We start from the raw sequence: 21134 nt of genomic DNA, 5'->3' as shown, positions 1-21134 counted from the left end.
TCCCTTAGATGTATTCATGAAGTTGGACTGCTGTCCAGTGATGTATCTGTGTGTTGCTGTTAAAGGAATCCTGCTTTTCCCCATTGGCTGTACTAACTGATCGTTCCACTGCTCTTACCAAGACTGCCTTTCCCTCAGCTCTTCCTGGTGTTTGTTATTTCTGTTTTTGTTTCTGTTTTCTTGAAGTACTGGGAATCAAACATGAGGCCTTGTGTGTGCTACATGCTTTCCCACAGAACACATCTCCATCCCTGTTGTTGTCTGTTTGATAATAGGCATTCTACCTGGGGCAATATGCTATGTCATTGTAGCTTTAATTAGCATTTTCCTGAAGATGAGTAATGTTGAATAAGTCTTCACATTATTGGTGCTTCATATGCCTTTTAAGGCCTTTCACCTGTATTTACTGGAGGTTTTTTTTTTTTTTCTTTTTTGCTACTGAGTTCATTTAAAGACAAACAAGGTGCCACCTTCTATAAGAGTTGTGGTCATTGGCTTTCAGTGTGACAAATCAGGTTGATCATCAGTGTGCATCCCTTGATACATTAAAGACTGAATACTCCTGCACTTTTCTAACTTCCTGAATTCTCAAATGTGTATCCAGAAAGCCTGCTGGGAAAGCAGTGCAATGTCCCCACCCCCTCCGTGCTTCTCTCCCTTTCCGTGGTTTCATTGTGAAAGCACACAGCTTTTGCTCAATTTGCTGTGTCCCCTTTGAGATGCATTTGTCTTTGATGGTTGTCTGTGTTCTCTTTCCAGGGAAAAGCGATCCTTTCTGCCTGTTGGAGTTGGGCAATGACCGACTTCAGACGCACACCATTTACAAAAACCTCAATCCCGAGTGGAACAAAGTTTTTACATTGTAAGTGTGTCATGCCCTGGGATCCAAGGAGCAGCGTTAACTTAGAGAGCAATTATCTCTGATGTGTATCGGGCAGGCTGGGGGGCTCTTGAGGGGGAACTTTCCACTCAGTTTTATGTGCAAAGAGTGAATTTTATTGTCTTTTTTCCTTCCAAAACCCTTTTATCCTTTCATTTTATAGTATGGCTTAATAATAGAAGAGACCATTTGGAACTGTAAGGGACTGCTAGGAGACATTTATAAAGTAGATTTTTTTAGTGACTAAATTAATCTGTAGATAGATGGAAGCTACTAGATGTCCAGACTAATCTATTTCTGGGTTAAGAAAAGTTACAAATGGAGTCCTGTCTTAAATTCTAAGCACTTAGATGCTGTGATACTATCATAAATGCGTGGAGGTTTGTATCCTGTCAGAATCTTTTGGAAACTACAGATTATCTGGGAATCCTTAAAGACTCCCAAAGGCTCCTTATATTCCTTTCTATCAGGGTGGCTGGCTCCTTTGGACTGCCCTGTGTGTTTCATCAAACTTGGGTATTTAGGAAGCTGGGTGTGTCTAGTTTCCTAGGTTTCCTTAGATTTCAAGGTGTGTGATTGTTAGAGAAGGCTCCTATTGGACTTTAGTGTATTGATATTGCCCCTGACACACACACACACAGACACACACAGACACACACACACACACACACACACACACCACTGACTGTTTGTGCCCGTGAATGAAAAGAGTCAAATTTGCCTCCAGTGTAATTGTTGGTTCACAGAAAGTCCCTCAAAGATCTAGGGGAAGTGGTTAACCTGGAGACACTTAGCCAAATGCCAGATACAAGGGCATCTGACAGTAGCCATGGCTCTAGATTATTTTACTGTCCACAGCGGCTAGATTCTGTTCAATAGAAAGAAAACATGTTTCTGAAACTCTGCATGGGGTTTCCATATGTAATGTTTCATTACAAAGGGCTTTCTGCATACTTCAATAAATAATGAATTTTACCACATTCTCTTTTTTGAAAAAATATTTTAAAAGATATTTATTTGCTTATTTTTGTATATACATGTGTGGGCTTATGGGCACCACATGTGCATTCAGAAGACCACAGAGGACAGAAAAGAGTTTGAAATCCCCGGAACTGGAGTTACAAGCAGTTGTGAGATACTGGGTGGGTACTGGGAACTGAACCTGCATCCTCTGCAAGAGCAGTAAGGCTTCTAACCACAGAGCCATCCCTCCAGCCCATCACATTTTTTTCTTCATTAATTTCAAAAGTGATTTAAAAACTTTTTTTTTTTTTTTGCTTTCCCATTTCAGAGCAACTTTGAAATCCCTTTCCTTTCTCCTCTGATTTCTTTCTTTCTTTCTTTATTTCTTTTCTTTCTTTCTTTTTCTTCCCTCTTTTACAGTATCACCCTTGAGTGCACACATGTGTGGAAAATGCCACAGTAAGAAAGTTGACTTCTTTCATCATGTGCACGTCTGAATCTTCCATGATGGAAGGTTTGGGAATACAGTCAGTTTGATTTAATTTTTGGAGTTTAATTAAATGGTAGTTTTATACTCTGAGGACACAGAGACTTAATTAGTGCAAGTGTTTTCAGCTCTTCATGGAGCAGACGTCACTCGTGTTTTTGTGTATAATACCTGATATTTCCTCTTTCAGCCCTATTAAAGATATCCATGATGTTTTGGAAGTGACAGTGTTTGATGAGGATGGAGATAAGGCCCCGGATTTTCTTGGAAAGGTTGCGATCCCCTTGCTGTCTGTAAGTCTTCTTCATTAATCAACAATTTGTACGGTGGAGTTTCTATAATCCAGAGTCACTCTGTCTTCATCACTCTTGAAGCTACTATAGAAAGTACTATTTATTCTTGATCTTCATATTTTAGGTTTAAAGAGGCTTACATAGCCTTTTCTGTGTCAGTCTAATATTTATGTTTTCAACCAGACATTTTGGCAACTCTTTCAATATACTCTCCGACCTCATTCTATCACAGGTTGGCACGTTATGTCTGATGTCAAGTAACCCAGCTCTGTGGTCAGATTTTCCACTGATTCAGGAGGACCATGTAGATTTTATTTTTACTTCCTCCCTGCCCACAATGTTAAAGATTAATTATTGGTTACTGTGCATTTGTTCTCACTTCTCCTAAAGACTATTTACCCCAAAGTTTTGTCTGTTATGTTTTCCTTTGGACTTAAAATATTTTGTGGAAGAAAATAAAGATCTCATTTGGAAAATCAGGAGTTCCAATAATTTTGTTAGGGTCAACAAGAAGAAAATCAGAATGAACAAAATACTTATAAAAGGCAGTAGAGGAAACATCCCAGAGTGCCTTTATGAGACTGGAAGGCAAACGGTGGCCAGTGAATTGCCCTTTTAATCATTTATTATTTAATATATACTTTTTTCTTTTGATTGCATCAAACAAACTGGTTCAAGGCAATTATTACAGTTTTGCATCCAGCCAAATATATAATTGGCTGTACAGTCACTATGGCTTCACCAAAATCTGAGAGTTCATTTCTTCCCTCACACTTAGAATTTTTCCCCCCAAGCTATCTGTACATTTTTTGTGGGTTGTGTACTCTGCGATCTAACCACAAGCTTCATGGTGTGTACATAATGTTTACAGGGAGGGGGAACGCTGTGCCTCCTAATATCTTCTTGTCTGCTTTTGATCGCTTGGTTAATTTCTCCCCAAGTTCTCATACCCCTGATGCTTCTCCAGGAACATGCATGCAGCAGCTGCTGGCTGCGGCAGCCGGCCCCTGCCAAATGCTCTGAGCCCCCTCCATGGCAGGCGGCAGTGCTCGCAGAGAGGAGATGGCAATTTGGGAATTCCCCCTTTTTATTACAACTTTGTCAGATATTCCTGCAAGAATACATGTAGCAGGAATATGGGGCTTACTTTGAAAGATGTCTAAAGAGAGATGATACAGAGCCAAACCTTCCTTTACAGTGTTTGTGCACACACTCTTTACCCTCTCTTTTCTCTGCCTCTTCTCTCTCCCTATCTCTTCCTCCCTCTATCCCCTTTACCTTTTATAATGGATAAACCTGCAATATATTTTATTCCTTGATATGTGAATAGACTTGGATAGTTGGAAAAACCTTGATCTTTTTCCTTTGTTCTTAAAAGGTTTGTACATTTGTTTTGTTTTGTTTTCTGTAGCAGCAGCCAGCGGCTTTGCTTACTTCCTTCAGTCCGTCAATCCCTCCATGTCTTTGTCTCTCCTTCCATGTCTCCTCAGCAGATCTAAGGCAGGGCATCCAGCTGTATTATGGCAACCCAGTCCGAAGGCTGTTGGCATTTGGAGAAGGACACTTGTGTGTTAGATAGAGCTGCCCTGGGCAGTTTGGGGGTACTCAGCAGATTCCTGGCTTTTGTGGATGACAGAAGCACTTCTCTCCACTGTTGTAAAAAAAATACAGATGTCCCTAGACACTGAAGAGTGGTGGACTCACTCCTTCAGGGAGACAAAAATTGAACTAAATTAATGGATTCTTTTTCAAAATATGCACCCTCCAACTAGAAAGCTAGTAAAAGCCATGCCTTACTTAAGTCTTTCTTTAAACATAAGTCAAACTCCACAGTTGGGTTTTGCATGATGGGCACAAGCTGCCCAGAGTCTATTGTTCATGTTTTTGTTTGACAAAGGTTAATGAAGTTTGACTTGCATAGCTGGCAATTTTAGCTAACAGTGCTTTAATTCTGACCACAGGAAAACCCCTCTTCCCCTTGTAGCTCATATCCTGCTTTCTAGGAGACAAGGATACAAAAAGAAAACTAAAATAAAATCAATAATACAGTTCTACATAACACAAACCCACCATGAGCATACCAAGATGACAGGAAGCAGAGAGCAGGTCTCAAGGGCTACATGGTGAGGGTGCACAGGAAAGGGAGCATTCCAGTAGGAACTGGGGGAGATAAAGGAGCAGTTCCATGTGAGTGTTGGGGAGCTTTTCAGGCTGGCAATAATCTATGTTCAAAGGCTCAGAGGAAGGATTTAGCCTGTCAACATCCAGAGCTGGCTGGGAAGCCAAGGTAGATGGAATGCCGGGGATAGAGCACACAGGCCTATAGGACAGGAAAGGACCCAGGGGTAGGGCTGGACAGAGGCCTGTAGGACAGGAAAGGACCCAGGGGTAGGGCTGGACAGAGGCCTGTAGGACAGGAAAGGACCCAGGGGTAGGGCTGGATAGAGGCCTGTAGGACAGGAAAGGACCCAGGGGTAGGGCTGGACAGAGGCCTATAGGACAGGAAAGGACCCAGGGGTAGGGCTAGACAGAGGCAAGCCTTGTAGGGCCCAGAAAGCCAAGAGCCAAAGCCTGCGAAGTATTTGAAGTTTCCCTCAGTGAAGTATGGGGAAACCACAGGTTTAGATCATGTATTCCTTAGGGTTTCTATTGCAGTGATAAAACACCATGACCGAAAGCAACTTGACGAGGGGTGGGGATTGGTGTATGTTTATTTCAGCTTACAGGTTTACATTTCAGTTCGTCGTTGTATAGGAAAATGGGGACAGAAACTCAAGGCAGGAACCTAAAGGCAATAACTGGAGCAGAAGGCACCAGAAGAGTGCTGCTCATTGGCTTGTTCCTTATAGCTTACTCAGCCTGCTTTCTTATAGCATCCAGGATGACCAACCCTGGGATAGCATTGCTACAGTGAGCTGGCCCCTCCCATATCAGTCATCAATCAAGAATCTGCTTGGGCATTTTCTCCATTAAGGTTCCTCTTCCCAAACGACTCTAGTTTGTGTCAAGTGGACATGAAACTTTCAGAACATATTCTTTACTTGCCTTAAATTCAAGTAGCATTTGGTACAACCCAAAGAAAGCCCCAGTTTAGCATTGCATAGCATTCCAGCCTAGCCAAGGCTTTAATCCTCTTAGTTGTCTTGGGGACCCTGGCATGGCACTGAGTGGCAGGCTCTGCTGCTTCTCTTCTATGCAACTGATTTGTTTCAGATTAATTTATAATTCCTTGACTGATAGATTGGGGAAATGACCAAATCCTAGAGTAGATCTGTGTCTTCTTGACATCAGGTGGTCCAGATGCAACAAACTGACCTTTTCAAATTAATTTATTTTCTAATAGAATGTAGATTATAAATGTGATTTTTAAATGTCATGACTCTCATTATAGCTGAAAATTATAATCCAATAATTATTTAATTTATTGTTCTATTATCAAATAATACTGAACTGTACTTGGGAGAATTTGTTTAAAGATCTATTTAGATCTATGATTTTTCTTTTTATCTCTTGAGGGTTGCATACCTGACAAATTCAGTGTGGTTAATATACTACATCATTACGTTTCTAATGACTTAGTCTTACAGATTTATTTTGGGGAATTTATGAATTAGGAAACAAAGGCTCAGAAGTGACCCTGTACTGTAGCTGCTTGGTAAGTAAGCTTTTAATGTAGACAGCCTCATGGTGGAGTCTGAGCTCCTTAGAGTTTCTTAGACAGCGGTAGTGAGCATCCATCAAGCATCATGCCATAAGCAAGGCTAAGGCTGTGTTGGTACAATTGTGATATGTACAGTCAAGGCTACCAAGAGAGACATAGGTGCAGAAGATCAGGAATTCTTGGGAGATATCTGTGCACTAGGCACAAAAACCTAAAAATCCCAAACACCACAGCAAAAAAACAAGATGTCCTGAGAGACGGATTGAAGTTTGAGAAGCCATTAGGGAGCAGGGCTTTGAATTGGTTTGGGGAGGAGGAATGTGCTGATGGTGACTGGTGGATGAACAGGGAAGGTCCTCCAAAGCAGAGGAAAAAGCTAAGACAGAGGGGCAGAGGAATGGCCATGTTGTGGTAAAAGGGAAAGCCTGGGAGTCTTGATCTAAGGACCAGAGTAGAGAGGATAGAGGGACATCGGGTCTGTCTATTAGCAGGGATCAAAGCTAGATTTTTACTAGAAGTGGTGACTCTAGAACAGCCCACTAGGACCACAGTGTAAGACTATGCCTGAAGATTTGTTAAATCTCCAAGAATTAGGCATCAAAGAAGATACTCAAGATTTATTTTTCATATGTCTTTAGGAAAAGAGCTGATTCCCGATTGTATTTTTTCAATTATGTGAAAGAATCAAGAAAAAGAAGTCAGTGGTACTTAATTTACTTTACAAGAGAACAAAAACTTTATTCAGTGTTCTAGTACTGTGGCATGGTCTGGTAGCACAGGTCCATAATTCCAGAGATCAGAGACCTAGGAGGCTGAGGCAGGGGAAATCTCAAATTCATGGCCTACTTGGGATGCAGAGTCAGTCATTGTCAATCTGGGCAATATAGAGAGGTCATGACTCAGCATAAAAGGAGATTTGGGGAAAGAACTCAGTGGCAGAACACTTGCTTGGCATGGAGGAAGTCCTAGGTCCATATTACAAAAATACTAAGATTTATTTTATATTTAAAACTATTTACCATGAACAACACGCTCATGATTGAATGGTGATATTTTTGTGCAATTGTCTTCTCTTTACCTAAGCCTTGAGCTAAAGTTTCACTTGCCATTTGGTGGAGTCTTACTTCAGGATTTTTATTTGTTCGTTTGTTTTTCATGGCAGGGTTTCTCTGTGTAGCCTTGGTTGGTCTGGACTCTCTTTGTAGACCAGGCTGGCCTCAAACTCACAGAGATCCGCCTGCCTCTGTCTCCTGAGTGCTGGGATTAAATGCATGTGTCACCATGCCCGGCTTTGGCATTCTAATGGTGTGATAAATCACCATAAGAAAAACTAACTTGGAGAGCAAAGAGTTTATTTCAGTTTATTTTTCTACATCGCACAGTCCATCACTGAGGGAAGTCACGGAACAAACTCAAACAGGGCAGGAAGCTGGAAATGGGAACTAGAGAAGAAGCCATGGCAGAAGTCCTTCTTACTGGCTTGCTGCTCATGGGTTGCTCAGCCTGCTACCTTAGAGTACCCAGGACCACCAGCCCAGGCATGATACCACATGTGGTGACTTGGGCTGGCCCACGTCAATCACGAATTAAGAAAATGCAGTGCAGGCTTGCCTACGAGCCAGTCTGTTGGGGGTATTTTTTATCACCTAAGAGTCCTTTTCCCCAAATGACTCTAGCTCATGGCAAGTTGACATACAACTGGCCAGGTCAGTGAGGCAAGGCACAAGGCATTAAAAACGCACAAGCCTCAGATGGACAATGCACCTCAGCTTTTCATTTTCCTCAGCATCAATGTGCTTAAGCCTGTTGTTGAAGTGAATTTCAAACTGTTGAATAAACAGACTATGCTAAACTCTACTAGAGCTTTCTTTTTTCTTTCTTTTTTTGTCTTTTGCTTTTGTGTTTTCCTTTTTGAAGTTAAAATATAATTTCAACATAATCTCTCTTTTTCCCTCCCATTCCTCCCATGTGCACTGTTGCTTCTTCAATCAGGGTGGAAGTAAATGGGTCATTCAAAAATTCAAGCATTGGGGAGATGCCTATGAGGGTATAAATAATGTACAGAATACAAAATATACAGGACTAGAAGAGAAAGGACCCAAGACACATAATAAAAACAATAGAAGTACATAATACAAAAAGGATAAGAAATGATACAGGAAAAAAAGACCAAGTAACATATAAAGGCAGATCACATAACACCTGACTTTTCTGTAGAAAGACTAGATGCCAGAAAGGCCTTGACAGATGTCCTACATACTTCTTGGGAGACTAAAGATGCCAGCCAAGGAAGGCTATTATACCCAGAAAATACTAGAGTTAAATAATTTCGTAAATCAAGTGGACCTAGAAGATATCTACAGAACATTCCACTCAAACACTAAGGACTATATTTTCTTCTGGGAAGCTCACGGAACCACATACTAGGACACAGATCACATCTCGACAGATACACATCTCAGAGATCTTGAAATAACTCTTAACAAAGCAAGGAAAAGACTTATATAACAGAGACTTTAAGATATCAAAGAATATGAAAAAGACACTAGAAGATGGATGCTCCCATGCTCATGAATTGTTAGGGTGAATAGGGTGAAATAGCCATCCTACCAAAAGAAATCTACAGATTCAATACAATTTCCATCAAAATGTTAACACAGTTCTTCACAAAATTTGAAAAAAAAAAACAACCTTCAGCTTTGAATGGAAACACATGCACACACACACACACATACACACACACACACACACACACACACACACACCAACAGGATAGCTCAAACAATCCTCAGTAATAAAAAGACTGCTGGAGGTGTCATTATCCTAGATTTCAAGTTGTACAACAGAGTTGTAGTAATAAAAAACCAGCATGATATTGTCAAAACAACAAACATATTGATCACTGAAATTAAATAAAAGATCTAATTTATGAGTCCATAGCCCAATGGATCACTGATTTTTGACAGAATCCCCCAAAATCACACTTGAGAAAAAACAGTATCTTCAACAAATGGTTCTGCTCAAAATTAATGGCTGCATTTGGGCACGCATTCATTGCTGGTAGGAGGGCCAACAGCCACTGTGGAAATCAATTGGTAGTTTCTCAGGAAGCTAGAAGTAGACATACCTCAAGATCCAGTTATACCAATCTTGGACATATATCCCAAGGAATCTACATTCTACTACAGAGACACTGAGACACTTGCTCAACCGTGTTCATCGATGTTCTATTAACAATAATAGCCAAAATTAGAAATAGTACAGATGTCCATCAACAGGTCAGTGGATAATGAAAATGTGGTATATTTACACAATGGAATATTATGCAGCTGTTCAGAATGATGGAAATTCACAGGTAAATGGATGGAACTAGAACAAAGCAATTACGAATGATGTAACCCAGATCCCAAAAGACAAATACGTTTTCTCTTCTATATGGATCTTAGCTTTTAAGCTTTCAACATGCATGCTACAATCCAAATAACCACAGGGTTTAGGTTCTTAGTAAGGAGCAAGGGGAAGGGAGAGGATCTCCTGAGGATGGAGAAATAGAATATATTGTTATGGACAAAGGGAAACCAGAATACGAAGGTTAAACAAAGAGGATGTTGAGAGAGAAGGTTTAAAGAGAAACTATGAAGAGGAACAACTGATACCAAACGCCATTTGAAAAGCCATATGGAAACCTACCATTGTAGAAGATCCATAAAATATATACTTATGTGAAAGGAACTTAAATGAAGTCACCTAATAATTGGGGAAACAGAGCCCCCAATTAGACACTGTTTGCCACCAAGTAAAACCCCCAATGACAAGCATGAATTTCATCCTTCTGAGTTATTGCCAATGGGGCCCTATGGAATCCCCCTCAAATTCAGATTATTGTTTACACTCCACATGCTGATGGCCATGTCCTATTGCTGAAGACAGCAACACTTATTAATATCATGGAAAACACCAAGCTACTGCCCAACTAGAAGCTTCATGCTTAGTGACTAGTGCTCACTCTACTGGGACAGTCTCTGAAAGATATTGAAGGAGAAAGTTAATCACCAACACCACCCAGATACAAACCATGTGACCTACAAGCGTGATCTGCCTGGAAGACATACCAGTGCTATGGCAGCACTAATGTTACAGGAATAACAAACCACTCTCTGATTGGATTTAAGGTCTAGCCCATGGATAGAGCCCATAACTGACACTGCTAAAGTAGCCAAGAACCTGAGACTAGCCAGGTCTTATGGTCTTAGGAAAAAAACCTGAAATTATTCTGCTAAAAGAACATAGAAACCAATGACTTCTAATGAGATATTACTACAGCCAGAAAGCAGTGCCTCACCAACTCACATCAAAGAAGCCTCGTGCAGTAAAACGGGACTGACACAAAGACCTGTGATTGGAAAACGTGTAAATTGTGACAGATTTTGGATCACACAATCCTAAATGGGATCTGTTCATCAAACCCGTCTCCTTAAAGCTCAAAAGGCTATGCAAAAGAGGAAGCAGAAAGACTCTAAGAGGCAGAGGTGATGGATGACTCCAAGGAAACGGTCTTCTAGACACAGTGTGACTGACACTAATGTTAACTGACAGTGACTGTGGCAACATGCATAAGCCCTGCACAAGTTCTAGCCAGGCGCTGAGAAGAGGAAGTGGGCAGTGGATCCCACTACTAACCAAGAAGCAATTTGCAGTTGGTACTTGCTAGCAAAGAGAAAACCAGTTTTCTTCAATGGAGTGTCACTGGTTATTAACCACATTTCAGGGCAAGCCCATCACCAGTAGTAGTTAGCCAATGCAAAGCAACGCAATGGTATTTTAATACAGTTTTATTTCATTTTGCTTTTTTTTGTCTTATTGATCTTTTTATTTTGATATTTTATTAAACATTTTTATTTTTTACATATACATCTATATTATTACATGTACATATAATAAACTACCTATAGCAAGAAGAACCATGACACAATCAGGACTTATATAAATGTTACCTTCTTACAGTTTTGGCTATTTGTATTTGACAGCCTTGAAGAAAATATCTTTCTTGGTGCTTCTAAAATTCTGAATGTAACTCAATCTCTATAACATTTTGTCATTATCAACTTAAAACATCTATCTAGATATAGCTTTTTTGTGTGTTTGTTTTGGGTGGTTTTGTTTGATGAAAGAAAAAGAGAAAGAAAATGGAGTTAGGTGGGGAGGCTCTAGGAGGCACTGAGAGAGAGAAAAGAATATTATTAAACTATATTTTTTGAATGTTTTCAATAAAATACATAGTCATGGTAAAACAGACACATAGATATTAAAAATCTTTTAATCAGATACAGCCAAGATCATTTCAAACTATTGTTAGGATATATCGTAATCTGATGATCTGATACTGGATAGTTCTCTTTTTGCTCTGCAATCCTCTAATCACTACCATAATAGATGTAATGGATGACAGGAAACACTTTTTAGTTTTGAAATATTTGGAGCCATTGACACTATCTTGTAATAATTAGGTTTGCTTACTATTTCAGGCTTCAATTAAGTGCATCTAGTCCTCTCGAAACCAGACAAGTTTCTTCTCTAACCCAGACGTCTTCAAAATGTGGTTTCTCTCTAATGTCACCTATTGGGCTAATTTCTTTTAATAAAAGTACAAATGGCTTTAGTGACTCAATCTGTACAGAAGAAAGCAGGTATAACCATTTTAATAGCTAACAAAATAGACTTCAAACCTAATCGAAGAGCTAGGGACAGACACTAAGTACTCATCAAAGAAAATATACACCAAGAGGATATTGTAATTCTAAATAGTTACGCACCACAAACAAGGGCACACAAGTCCATAAAAGAAACACTGCTACAGCTACAATACATATTGACTCATTATTTTCTAATAATAAGATATATACTTTTATTACTTTCTAATACTCCAAAATGAAAATAACTCCATTATCTCAGTTCAATGAAATGCGTTTTGGAATAAATTTGACTTATCTTATCCAAGCATAGCCCATAAGGCCAAAGCAACATAGGACTAGAAATATGGTCTCCATGCTGCCTTCAGGAGCTGTAGTGTTTTGGTAGAGCATGCATGTCTGCTATGAGGAGCTATAATCCTAACAGCTTCACTTAATTAGCTTTATGGGACAAATTTTCTGTAATTACTTGCACCAAATAAGTACCATACACATCTCCATTTGAATTTTCAATTAAGTATTATTTTGTGCAATGGGGTTGCTTGAGGTAGGAGACATGGGCCATCATAATTTTTCATTTGCCTATTTTAAGATTAAGATGGGATTTTGGCCACTAAAGTAAAAAATAGTAAAATTTAAGATGGAATTCACAAGTTTATGATCAATATAAAAATGAGACATTGCATGTTGCCATCATTTGGCTTTAGAGTGGAGTTGGTCCATAAATCAACACATGCAGTCTTGGGGTACAGGTTGGATGAAAAGAAGAAATGGATGCATCACTTGGGAGATTATTGGATGTAAACAAGACTTAAATCCTCATGTGGGATAATGCTTAATTTTATTTGTATGTGTGTGTGTTTAAGGGGGCAGTGTATGTATGTGCACATGAGTCCAAGTGCAACCAGTGCCAAAAGTGTAGATAGTTCTAGCTAAAAGCAGTTGTAGGCCACCTGACTTGAATTCTGGCAACCAAAGTCAGGTCTTCTGGAAGAGCAGTGCATGGTCTTAGGCACTGGACCACCTCTCCAGATCCCAAATGTCCTTTCAGCATTAACATTTGATTATTCTTACCTACTTTCCCCCGCATACATGGTAACTGACACAAAGATGAAATAAGGCACAAAATCAGTCAGCTCTGCTCAGGGCACTGGTAACAATCTGAAGATTTTATGATCCATATGCAGCGTGTAGTATAAATGGTATTGGGTCACGTCAGACTGAGCGAGTGAGAATCCCTGGTGTGGTTCTCCCAGTGCCCTAAAACAAGAAGATGGTGAGCATGAGGCTGATCCCACCACTCAGAGCTGTAGATCTTGAGCACACTGAACTTTTCTACTAAATGGAAAGTCTCTTATATTAAGTCAAAGTAAAACCTTACTTTCTTCTTCGAGACAGCTAAAACAGTAACACAAAATAGGAAACTATAATGCATGAAGATAAGTAAGGCACATAGCAGAAAGATAATGAATTGTGGATTGTTTTAAGAGTTCAAAACAGGATGAGTTATCACTCTGATTGTGATACACGGCTCAGTGTGTGGAAGGTTTCATATTTTATTTCAGAAAGAGAATATTTCTTAAAATACAATATTACAATAAAATATGTTCATTTTTATTTCTACCAGCTTTAAATATATGTATTTTTTAAAAATTTTATGGATTAGGGATTACGGGGAATTTGACGTCTTCTCATCTCTAGCACTGAACAATGAAACAAACTAAGGATGAAAACTCCAAATGTAAACAGAGTAAAGGTAATGTCATGTTGCTTCCTGAGGCCTCAATTCTGTCAGGTCTGTTGATAGTGAACACATCACATGCTGCTTTAGAGCGTGAGATGTCCGAGCAGGAACATCTGGGTTCTTTACATCTATCTGCAAACTGTCAGATAACTTTTAGATACGTTAAAGGTGTAATTATCAAAATGTAGACAATACAAGCAATCAGTGGGATATGTGTATATCCATGCATATAACTGGGAAACATTGTATTCCATTACCCACTTAACATGTTCATACTCTGATGCCTTGAGTCAGGATACCTCAGCAGAGTATAAAAAGGCAGAAATTGAATCCCAATAGGATGTCCTCCCCTCTGTCCCAATTTCCTGGTTAGTGAAGACTTTCATGGGACACGCCCCTTGGGCTAGTATGCAGATATAAGCGAGTGTATACTCTTTCTGCTTCTGGGTTAACTCACTCATTATGATCATTTCTAGCTCAATCCATTTGTCCACAAATTTCGGGAATTCCTTGTTTTTAATAGCTGAGTAGTATTCCATAGTGTAAATGTACCACAGTTTCTTTATCCATTCTTCTACTGAGGGACACTTAGGCTGTTTCCATGTTCTGGCTATTATGAATAAGGCTGCTATGAACATGGTTTAGCAAATGTTCTTGTTGTGTGCTGGAGCATCTTCTGGGTATATTCCAAGGAGTGGAATAGCTGGGTCTTGAGGAAGCCCTATTCCCAGTTTTCTGAGATAGCACCAGATAGATTTCCAAAGTGGCTGTACTAGTTTGCATTCCCACCAGCAATGAAGGAGTGTTCCTCTCTCTCCACATCCTCGTCAGCATGTGGTATCGCTTGAATTTTTGATCTTAGCCATTCTGATGGGTGTAAGATGGAATCTCAGAGTTGTTTTGATTTGCATTTCCCTGATGACTAAGGAGGTTGAACATTTCTTTAAGTGTTTCTCAGCCATTTGATATTCCTCTGTTGAGAATTCTCTGTTTAGTTCCAAACCTCATTTCTCAATTGGGTTACTTGGTTTGGTGGTGTTTAATTTCTTGAGTTCTTTATATATTTTGGATATTAGACCTTTGTCAGATGTAGGGTTGGTGAAGATGTACTCTGGTGCCTCATATTTGACCAAGTCCCCTGAATGGGGAGACCTGGTGGCACTCAGAGGAAGGATAGCAGGCTACCAAGAAGAGACTTGATACCCTATGAGCATATACAGGGGGAGGATGTTCCCCTCAGTCACAGTCATAGGGGAGGGGAATAAGGGGAAAATGGGAGGGAGGGAGGAATGGGAGGATATAAGGGAGGGGATAACCATTGAGATGTAATATGAATAAATTAATAAAATTTTAAAAAACAAAAAAGGCAGAAACACACACACACACACACACACACACACACAAAGGTAGGAACTGAGCTGGAAGCTTTCTCCCTGCTTTCAAGGTTTAATGTTCCAGAAAATACTATGCCACCTGCTGCAGACCAATGGCGTTACACAGATGTGAACTCTATGGACTATAATACTAATCTGTCAAGCAAGATTTCCCTACTGGTACAGTTGTGGCATGAATTATGGTGGTAACCAACTATGCTCTGATGTTAACTTAAGGCCTATTTCGTAATTCACAGTCCCAAAGCTGGGGAAATTTTAGGCCTTCAAAGTGAATTTATTACTCTGTATCAGAGTTGACATGGCACCAAGATGCCTTCTAAATATAATTATGCCAAGAGAAAAATGGTATTCCCATCCTTAATAAGAGAAGTTCCTCTTTGTAATGAAAGGCTGTGAATGCAGAGATGCTTACTGCTCGAGATTCTGAGAATAAGTGGCCTCTGAGTGTACAGACTTTTATAGGTCACTTGTACCACCACCATTAAAACTGAGTGAATATTGTGGAAGAGGGGGTAGAAAGCATCTAAGGGCTGAAAGACAGGGAGGCAGGCGGTGAAATGCTGTCTTTTTAGAAGTAACATAGACAGTGTAGTCATAATCTCACAGCAGCTGCAGGGGGCCTGCAAATGGCACAAGGCTAGATTCTGTAAATAGTTAACTAGGGATTGAAGAGGCCCATGTAGTCCTATCCCTCCTAGGCTAGCCATGGAATATCAGTGGATTCTGAGAAGGGTAGTAATTGTGTTCAGTTGTGTACCCACCAACAAGCTTACCGTGCTTCAATGAATAGTTCTACACCTAAGGTCAAACATGATGCTTATTAAACTCAGTGAGTCTCAAAGCCAAATGAATTTTGGGAAGGGACTTAGGGGTAGGGTAGAGGGAAAGAATGAGGTTAAGATAAGACAGAACAGGCTTAGGATAATCAAAATACACTACAGACATTTACTAAACCATCCAGTGACAGATTCAATAGAAGCTGTTAAGAAACTGATGATAATAAAGGCAAATCCTAATGTTCAAATGTAAAAGAAGCAATAAGAGAAAAGATTCCAAAGATCCTCAAATGTCAGTCTGTGTGGCCTAAACACCAGGTAGCATGGTGAATTGAAGCACTAATGATGGAATGGCTAAAAACAAAACAGGCAAAAGCAGGAATAAGAACAGGCCTCTTTGAAATCTTCTCCAGAGTGTCTCTCTCTAGGAGCATCTCAAATTTGGAGCAATGAGCAACCAAGCTATGTGAAGCAATGCAAAAGCCAAAGCCAACCCTATGCTTTTTGGGCTCCTATAGATCTCTTCTAAGTCTATGTACCAGGAGGTTTATCAATTGCCAAAGACCATGCCCCTGCAAGAGCCAGTCCCCTTTCTATCAGGCAAACAGTGTGCACTGTAACACATCTGTCTCCAGGGGACAAACATATTCCCTCACACAAGTCTGTTTCACATCCCACACTTGGTATCAAAACAAAGACATATTTACACCCACTACACAGCACAGCCTCCAACTGCCAAAGACTGGGGAGAATTGAAAGAATTATAACATAATTCACCAAATCTAATCAAAAAGATTATACTTTAAGCTAGGTAGGTGGTAGTCTCAGCTACTCTGAATGCTGAGGCAGGAGAATAGAAATTCAAGTTGTCCATAGGCTACAGGATGAGCTCAGAGTGAAGCTAAGCAACTTTGTATGCCTCTCTTTCAAAATGTAAAGGAAAAGAAAATCAAGGATATAGCTCAGTAGGAGAGCACTTGCCCAGGCTGTATGAGGCCCTAGTATTACCAATATATTCACACACATATCTTTACATGTGTGAATATATGCATAATTTCTGTGAATATGACTTAAGTCAAACAGATACATGATATTAAACAAATGTCATCTATTTAACAATTCCTATGTACTCCCCATTGTGGCTGCTGTTTTTCACCTCTGAGAGAGTGTACATTCTTATTTATATTTCAAGAACTAAGAAACAAGAACAGAGGAGCTAAGTAATTAAAACAAAGTTATCCATCTAACCTTAAGCGAAGTCAGAATATGAACTCAGTTTATCTGTCTCTAGGGTCTACCTCACTTATTGCCTATCCTTTTATAATTTTTTAATTAAAAAATTTAAATTATAAATAAAAAACATCTCATACTGAAATTATCCATACCCATAGTGCATAAAAATATATTTGATGGTGGAAGTGTAAAGTACAAGGTAAAGCTCAGAATAGGTATTTTAACTGTTTAGAAACTCATTGAGATGTACAATATATCCTATTTTCATTTTATTTTATTTTTCAGCAAATTTTCTTTCTTTTTTCTATTAACCAAACATTTTTATTTTTTATTTTTTTGGTTCTTCTTGCAATAGGTAGGTTGTTGTATATATGTATAATAATATAAATGTATATATAAAATACATCCTATTTTTATAAGAGACAGAAATAACTAATTATAAATTATAGATGCACTTGTCCAAAAATATTAGGTTTTATTTTTATTGTGAAATTTTTTTTTGTAAAATTTCCCATAATTTTCAAATCATCTGTATAGCTTGTGTGGTAGAACGAGTGGCTGTGAGAAGCCCTAAGTATGCCAAGCTTTGTGTCATTTCCCAAGTTCAGATCCGGGTTTGTCTTCTGGCACAGGACTTGCTGCCTGTGAGAGAAGTGAGGTGTGGTGAAGAGGACGCAGGGCCAAGTAGGGGGTCAGGGCTCCTTCAGCTCTCTGGTAGCTGCTCTTTCTGCAGGACTAAGCCCAGCCTCCTGGACAGCCTAATCTCTCTAGCTATTTGTAACTCATGTCGTTGGACCCATGCCTGACTCCAAGCTGCATGAAGAATGTGAAACCCCATGGGATAAAGTGTATTACTTGTCCTGTTGCCAAGCCATGTGTCTCTCCTTGTCATGTGTTACCGGAGAGTCACTTAGCATGGGCTTCAGCTGGGCTCAGCTGCTGTAGCAGGTTGTGGCCACAGCCTTTTTGTTGTTGTTGTTGTTGTTGTTGTTACATGAAATAGAGAATTGTGTTTGATACATGAAGCTAGTCTGTATCCAAATGGTCTGCCTTTTCTAGTTTGAAGGTCAAACACTAATGGAATCGATGTGATTTTTTTTTCACTGAAGATGTGTTTCTTTTTTTTATTAATTTATTCATATTACATCTCAATTGTTATCTCATCCCTTGTATCCTCACATTCCTCCCTCCCTCCCATTTTCCCCCTACTCCCCTCCCCTATGACTGTGACTGAGGGGGACCTCCTCCCCCTGTGTATGCTCATAGGCTATCAAGTCTCTTCTTGGCGATGTGATTTTTTTTATTGGGATTTTGATCTTAAATGCATGCCTGTCCTCCTTAAGCTCTCCTGAGGTTGTATTCCTTCATACTGATCCTGATTCACTTTGGTGTAATACATCACATCAAAGAGTTTTATGGTGAATTACAATAAAGATAATTGTGGTTTGAAAAAAAATGCAATTGGGATTTTTTTCTATGTCCTCCTATGCTTTAGTGTGATACATTCAGGTTATATACAGCTTTAAAAAATAATGAGTTGAGCATTCCTCTGACTCAAAAAAATTCATCTATCAACCTATAACGAGTTTTTCATATTTGCTGTACAGTGGAAGCAGTTGAAGAGAGGAAACAAGGAAGGAGAAGGGAGTATGGAGAGAAATGAGGGTAGAAACGAGACCTGGGGAGAGCAGGGACTGTAGGACAGAGGGAATACAGAGAGAAGAGAAACCTTAGGCTGTGGCATGTCTATGACAATCTGGAGACCTAAGACAGGTTAGGCTTCTGAGAGGATATGGGGTGACCCTAGCTGAGAGTTCTAGTAGCAGAAGGGTCATGGAGACTGAAGTGGACATTCTCTCAACTAGACTGGACTCCTAGTGGACATAGGGGACTACCAACCCACTACAAAAACTTTGACCCAAAATTTACCCTTCCTACAAGATATTCAGGGATAAAGATAGGGAAGAGATTGAGGGAATATGTCTAACCAATGCCTATCCCAGCCTAAGACCAACCCAATGGGAGGGTGGCAACCCATGACACTATTAAAAAAAACTCTGCTATGCTTCTAGACAGAAGTCTAGCATAGATGTCCTCTGAGAGGTTCTATCCCATAGTGCATCGAAACAGATGCTGAGACTCACGGCCAAACATTGGGCAAAGAGTAGTGAGTCTTGTGGAAAAGTGTGGGGGTAGAGTGGGGGAAGATAGAAGGATCTGGAAGTGACGGGATCTCCAGAAGAAGACCAACAGGGCCAACTAAAACCAGGGCCCAGTGGGGATTTGGGAGACTAAGCACCAGCTAAGGACCATGCATGTAGTGGACCTAGGCCCCTTATACATACATAGGCAATGGGCAGCTCGATCTTCATGTGGGTCCTCTAGTAAGGGGGCGGGAGCTGTTTCTGACATGGACTCTGCTTTTGGATAACTTTGCTCTGGAGGGGGTTGCCTTGCCCCAGGCCACAGGGAAAAAGGAGGTGTTCAGTCCTTATGTGAATTGATGTGCTTAAGTAGGTTAGTATGTGGGGGGGGGGGGTTCTCCTGAGGTGTAGGGAAGAGGGAAGTAGTATGGGACTGGAAGAGGAAGAGGGACAGGACAATGATCAGGATGTAAAGTGAATAATAAACAAATTAGTTAAAAAGGAATAAGCCAAAATGATAATCTTTTATGTAGAAAAAAATGACAGTTTAAATACTATTATGGTTTATATTAACTTTTTTTTTTCTTTTAGAGACAGGGTTTCTCTGTGTAGACGTGGTTGTCCTAGACTTGCTGTGTAGACTAATCTGGCCTCGAACTCACAGTGATCTGCCTGCCTCTGCCTTTCCAAGCCCTGGGATTGCAGGTGTGGGCACCACTCTGCCCAGCAAATCTGATATTCTTAACATAGCAATTTCAAAGTTTAAGTTAATTTGTTTCCACTTTCTCCCTCCCCCAACCTCTCTCTGTCTCTCTTTCTCACACACGCACACACACACACACACAAACAGACACACTCACACACACTTTACATGTGAAAAACTATATATACTTTGCTTACTCACTGCTCCCATCCTCCTGCCCACTTTCTACCCTTCCTTCCTTCCTTCCGTCATCTGCATGAATCTGTTTCTCACATTCATATCTGCCCATTTGACTGTGTCCCATCAAGATGAATGCCATCTGTGAGACTGTGATTGGAGCTGCTGCCTGGAGTCTTGTGGGGTCAGCAGAGTGAGCACACCTAAACGGAGTGACCCTTCTCCCAACTCTGTGCTTAGCCACAGTTCAGAGATGAAGGGAGCAGCCCTTGATGCCCTCCATTTGGGTAGTTATAGGCTGGCCTTATAACATAAATTTCCATAATAAGTTTTCTTTGATCCCAAATCTCAAATTATCACTCAGTAACAGACTTCCTGGTGGTTTTAAAATCTTTGGATAATTACCAAAGAGTTGCTTTTGCTGCAAAGAGTTATATCCATGCTCCAGATGGGTGATTTATATCTCACGCTCAACTGAAAATAATCTGAGGTAGGTAGAAATGTTCATTTTAGTAGTCATGGAAGGTACTGCTGCTAACTATGGAAGGGCCACTCCTTATAAAGGAAAGGCACTGTCCCTAACCCTGAAATGTAGTTTTCTAGCTATGGTAAGTACTGTTTTAAACTATGGAGAAAAATTTTCCCTAATAATTCCAGGAATTATAAGATTACATATCTTTTATACTGTCCTCTGAAGGTGCCTTGAATTGTGGCCTAATATTATTTTTGTTGCCTATAAAGTTGAGTAGAAAAATTATGTAAGAAATCAGTTTCAAGATTTGACCCCATAGAACTGAATTTTATTATATTATTTGCCATTTTTATCTGAGAGCCTTGGTTTGATGGGAATGCAGTCTGCCCAGATGTTAGCACAGAAGACTCCATATCAGCATAGGGACCCATCTCCTTTTGTTGTGAATTAAAAACAACTGCTGTTTTCTGACTGGACTGACAGTTGTTTTAAACTTCAGCTTAGGTTTCAGCTATTT

The 21134-nt window shown here is 39.9% G+C and overlaps 1 protein-coding gene across 1 annotated transcript in view; it reads left to right on the top strand.

Annotated features, from left to right (window-relative positions):
* The window catches only part of Mctp2 (multiple C2 and transmembrane domain containing 2), a 224255-nt gene that overhangs the window by 120099 nt on the left and 83022 nt on the right, over positions 1-21134 (top strand). The window contains exons 13-14 of the mRNA XM_051148727.1: positions 760-862; positions 2521-2623. Of these exons, the coding sequence (XP_051004684.1) occupies positions 760-862; positions 2521-2623 (206 nt within the window). The remainder of the gene's footprint in view (positions 1-759; positions 863-2520; positions 2624-21134) is intronic.

Source organism: Acomys russatus, chromosome 7, assembly GCF_903995435.1.
Source record: "Acomys russatus chromosome 7, mAcoRus1.1, whole genome shotgun sequence".
NCBI classification, from domain to species: Eukaryota; Metazoa; Chordata; class Mammalia; order Rodentia; family Muridae; genus Acomys; species Acomys russatus.
The sequence above is the reverse complement of the archived record's forward strand: the minus strand, read 5'-3'. Positions and strand labels throughout refer to the sequence as shown.